The 5,000-nt window shown below is 47.3% G+C and overlaps 1 protein-coding gene across 1 annotated transcript in view; it reads left to right on the plus strand.

Moving 5' to 3' along the window:
* rarab (retinoic acid receptor, alpha b) overlaps positions 1-5,000 on the plus strand; it is a 130,499-nt gene that overhangs the window by 115,326 nt on the left and 10,173 nt on the right. Inside the window, exon 4 of the mRNA XM_080840287.1 lies at positions 1,521-1,669. Coding sequence (XP_080696413.1) covers positions 1,521-1,669 — 149 coding nt within the window. The remainder of the gene's footprint in view (positions 1-1,520; positions 1,670-5,000) is intronic.

Here is a 5,000-nt window from a genome sequence, read left to right on the forward strand (position 1 = left end):
AGAGAAAAGAGAGAGAGAGAGAAAGAGAGAGAGAGGAGAGAGAGAGAGAGGAGAGAAAGAGAGAGAGAGGAGAGAGAGAGGGAAGAGAGGGAGGAGAGAGGGAGGAGAGATGGAGAAGAGAGAAGAGAGAGGGAGGAGAGAGAGAGAGAGAGAGAGAGAGAGAGAGAGAGAGACAGAGACGGGCGGGTGGGTGGGGAGAGCAGAAGGCTATTTGAGGGCAGAGGGCAGTGAGGGGTGGCGGTGGAGGGCAGACTGCTGAGGTGGGGTGGGCTTGTGTGTCAGAGAGGAATGTGGACAGAGGGAGAAAGGGTTGGGGAGGGGGGGGGGGAGGAATGTCATTGTGATTGGGGGTAACATGGCTGGAAAACACACACACACACACACACACACACACACACACACACACACACACACACACACACACACACACACACACACACACACACACACACACACACACACACACACACCACCACATCAAGCCAAACCAGTACTGTACTAAAAGAAAGAGGCTGTTGAGCTGCCACGGTGCGATGGTTTGTTTACTGTAGTGGAGCTGGTCCATTTCTGTGAGGCTGTCTGTTTCTGTACCAGCTGTTTTGTACAGGCCCCCTCGTGAAAGGACAAACAGTCTACCACTGACAGGCCATGTGGCTTACATTCTCACTCATTGGCTGTATTTTCAGTTCTGTATATCAATAATATTGACTGTACCATGAGGTATGGAGAGACTCTGATGTGATAAAACTCCAAAAACAAACAATGAGGCAAAGTAATTCTACTTCTTAGTCAGTGACCATGCCATTGTGGGCTATGGTCCAATAATTCGTATGTTCATTGAAGGACAAATATGATAGATGCTCAGAGACCAAATAGATATTTGTTCTAATTTGTTCTTATTGCTGATCATGCTTTCGCTTTAGTGCTTCAAATGTGTTCGTGTATTGGTTCAAGGCAACAGTCAGGGTGGATATACTGTTTGTAAGCTATGCTAGCTATGTGAGCTAAGTGTACTTGTGTTTGTTAGCGATGCCGCTGAGTTGTGTAATTGTGTTTGTTAGCTATGCCGCTGAGTTGTATATTTGTGTCTGTTAGCTATGCCAATGTGATGTATATTTGTGTCTGTTAGCTATGCCACTGTGATGTATATTTGTGTCTGTTAGCTATGCCACTGTGATGTATATTTGTGTCTGTTAGCTATGCCACTGTGATGTATATTTGTGTTTGCATGTGTTTGAGTGAACAAAGTCCCTTGAAAATGTACAGGGGCTAATAGCACTGCCTGTACTTGGGTAGCATTGTAAGGCTGGGGTCAGCCTTGCAATGCTATTAGCCCCTGTACTCTTTCAAGGGACTTTGTTCACTCAAACAAGACACAGAAAAAGCACAATACTGTCAGTGGAAACATGCAACATGTTGGAATTTAGAGCAGGAAGTAAGAAAGATAACAGAGATGTGTAGTAGAAGAGAAAGAAATGATGACCGACTGTCTTTCTCTCTCTCTCTCCTTGTGTCTATAGCTGTGGAAACCCAGAGCACCAGCTCAGAGGAGATCGTGCCGAGCCCACCATCCCCTCCTCCGCCGCCCCGGGTCTACAAGCCCTGCTTCGTTTGCGCGGACAAGTCCTCAGGGTACCACTACGGTGTGAGCGCCTGCGAAGGATGCAAGGTGAGAGCACTCAGAGACTGTCTTTCCGCATCTATCTGTTTTTTTTTTCTTTTTGAACACACACACACACACACACACACACACACACACACACACACACACACACACACACACACACACACACACACACACACACCACTCTTCCTGCCTCCCAAACGGATACACAAACACACAAACACACACACACACACACAATCTCTTCTTTCTCAGCTGCCTTCACAAACTGAACTTTTATTCGAGCTCTAAAATCATTCCCTATCTCCCCATCGTCTGTGTCAAGGCTTTGACTGCAACCATTATCAGTAATCCCCTTTAGTTTGGTTGGGCAACAGAGCATCTCAACACAGGCTTATCTTTTCAAACAGCAATGGGAATTATGTCGTGGTTTTCTGCTAATCTGCAGCAGGAGAGATGTTTGTTTTTGGTAAATGACAGTAGAGGTCATTCATTTAAATATTAAAGAAAGCCATGATTTCATTCCGACGAAAATAGACTTACCAGTCAGTTCTGCCAGGGCCCTCTGATGCTATCCTGCATAGCATTCTGACCCCCCCCCCCCCCCCCACACACACACAGCCTTTTGATATTCCCAGTGATATTGAATAGTGTAATATTGAATGACATGATCTGTTTGCAGTTGATTGCTTTTTGAGATGTTGAAACGAAAACGGCCTGCAGGTTGGTTACAGAGGACGAGAGTCGGGGTTGGGGGGGGGTTCTGCGTGGTCTCAGATCACTTCCCAGCTGGAGGGTTTTTGTCACAGAATAATCCCAGAAAAGATTACCTTAAGAGGAGGCACTGATATGTAGGCTAAAGGCAACGCCTAGACAAGCCCATGCCCTACAAGCCTCATACAAACTGGTATGGGAAGGCGACTCTGCCTCCTTAAAAAATGACACTGCCTCCTATGGGCCACCTCCAGCACTGCGTCTCGTGGAATAGAATGTGCACACGGAACTCAAAATTCCGACACTGGCTTGAAGTTCACAGTGCTATTTGAAGGCTCTTGAATAATGAATGCCTGCCAGGGTATAAAATGTATACAGTAGCCTCTACGTGCCCCACGGAACCGAGTGAATTCCGCTATTAGCGGTGGGCTAACTAGCGTGGCAACCAAGCGGTTTCCCCAGAGGGCCCAGGGGGCTGCTGAAAGAATGCGTGGGAGGTATGCGCATGGCAAGGAGTGTGCTCTAGAGGAAATATACTGGACTTCATTAAATTTGCATGCTTTATCTCTCTCTCTCTCGCTCGCTCGCTCTCTCTTTCTATTTTTCTCTGTATCCCTGCTCTAAAAAAAAAAAAAAATCGTTCTTGCTTTATTTCTCCTCCTCTTGTCATCTGGTGGGGGATTGAGGGATGCTTCGCTGCACTTTTTTTTTCAGTAACCTAGACTCTCTCTCTCGCTGTGAGTGTGAGTGTGAGTGTGAGTGTGTGTGTGTGTGTGTGTGTGTGTGTGTGTGTGTGTGTGTGTGTGTGTGTGTGTGTGTGTGTGTGTGTGTGTGTGTGAGTGAGTGAGTGAGTGAGTGAGTGAGTGAGTGAGTGAGTGAGTGAGTGAGTGAGTGAGTGAGTGAGTGAGTGAGTGAGTGAGTGAGTGAGTGAGTGAGTGAGTGAGTGAGTGAGTGAGTGAGTGAGTGAGTGAGTGAGTGAGTGAGTGAGTGAGTGAGTGAGTGAGTGAGTGAGTGAGTGAGTGAGAGTGTGAGAGTGTGTGTGTGTGTGTGTGAGTGAGACTGCCGCTCACAAACATAATGTAGAGGAACTCATGGAGTCTCTCTGCTGGATTTTGGAAACACAACCACAGCCTTGTTTTCGCACTCCCAGGGGGGGGGCTGTTTTTAAAGTCATCCCAGTAGCAACTACTACAGGCAAAAGGAACATGACGCTGTGCAATACACACTCATTGTATTTGCTACACACACACACACACACACACACACACACACACACACACACACACACACACACACACACACACACACACACACACACACACACACACACACACACACACATACACGCACACACACACATACACACACAAACAAAAAATCATGAGTACAACAACATTCAGAAAAGGATATGATGTCCATATGATATGGCTGAGCAGGGAACACACACAACTTCATGCAAATATCAAACTGCAACCAATTTTTCGGGTTGCGATTAAATGCTACGCTAAGACATTTTGACCATGATAGCCACCAAGCATATTGAAATGAGAGAGAGAAAGAGAGAGACAGATAAACTAGAGAGAAAACATGAGAAACAGAGAGATGTTTCCCTCTACTGTGGCTGCAGACCTTAAGGGTTGGTGTCCACAAGGCAGATTAACCTCAACACCAAAGAGGCTTAGGAGGCCCTAAGGATGCTGTATGTGGGCGAGAGGCGTGTGTGTGTGTGTGTGTGTGTGTGTGTGTGTGTGTGTGTGTGTGTGTGTGTGTGTGTGTGTGTGTGGTGTGTGTATAGATGTGGCTCAGCTAGTTGATCTACTACCTGCCCAGGTCACTGTGGCTCCTGCCTCCCTCTGGCAGGGTCAGTGCAGGGTCAATCTTAGGCTTCTGAGGTCAGAGATGGGCCAGGGAGGGATTAGGGCTAACGTGGAGAATCACAGATCAGAGTTCAGCAATGTGCTTCTCCTTCTCTTCTTCTTCTTCTTTTTCTCCTTCTTCTCCCTCTTCTCCTTCTCCTTCTCTTCTCTTCTATTCTCTTCTCTTCTCTTCTATTCTCTTCTTCTTTTTCTTCTTCTCCCCCTTCTTCTCCCTCTTCTCCTCTCTCTCCTTCTCTTCTATTCTCTTCTTATCCTCCTTATTCTTCTCCTCCTTCTCCTTCGTCTTCTCCTTCTCTTCTATTCTCTTCTTCTTTTTCTTCTTTGCCTTCTCTTCCCACTTCTCCTTCTCCCTCTCCCTCTCCATCTCCCTCTCCTTCGTCTTCTCCCTCTCCCTCTCCCTCTTCCTCTCCTTCTCCTTCTCCCTCTCCTTCTCCCACTCCCTCTCCTTCTCCCGCTCCCTCTCCTTCTCCTTGTCCCGCTCCCTCTCCTTCTCCCTCTCCTTCTCCTTCTCCCTCTCCTTCTCCTTCTCCCTCTCCTTCTCCTTGTCCCGCTCCCTCTCCTTCTCCTTGTCCCGCTCCCGCTCCCTCTCCCTCTCCCCATTCTCTTCCTTCAGTCTTGTGTGATCTCAACAAGACAAATTTGATTAATTGATTCACATCCTTGCCTCTCCCATTTCCCCCCTCAACCAGTCTCACCTGATCATATTTTGATGGGTTTCACATGTGTGCAAGTATCTGTAAGCAATGAAGGAGAGGCCTAGGGCATTACGTGTGGGTTTCCCCCTG

Source organism: Sprattus sprattus, assembly GCF_963457725.1.
Source record: "Sprattus sprattus genome assembly, chromosome: 6".
Taxonomy (NCBI): Eukaryota; Metazoa; Chordata; class Actinopteri; order Clupeiformes; family Clupeidae; genus Sprattus; species Sprattus sprattus.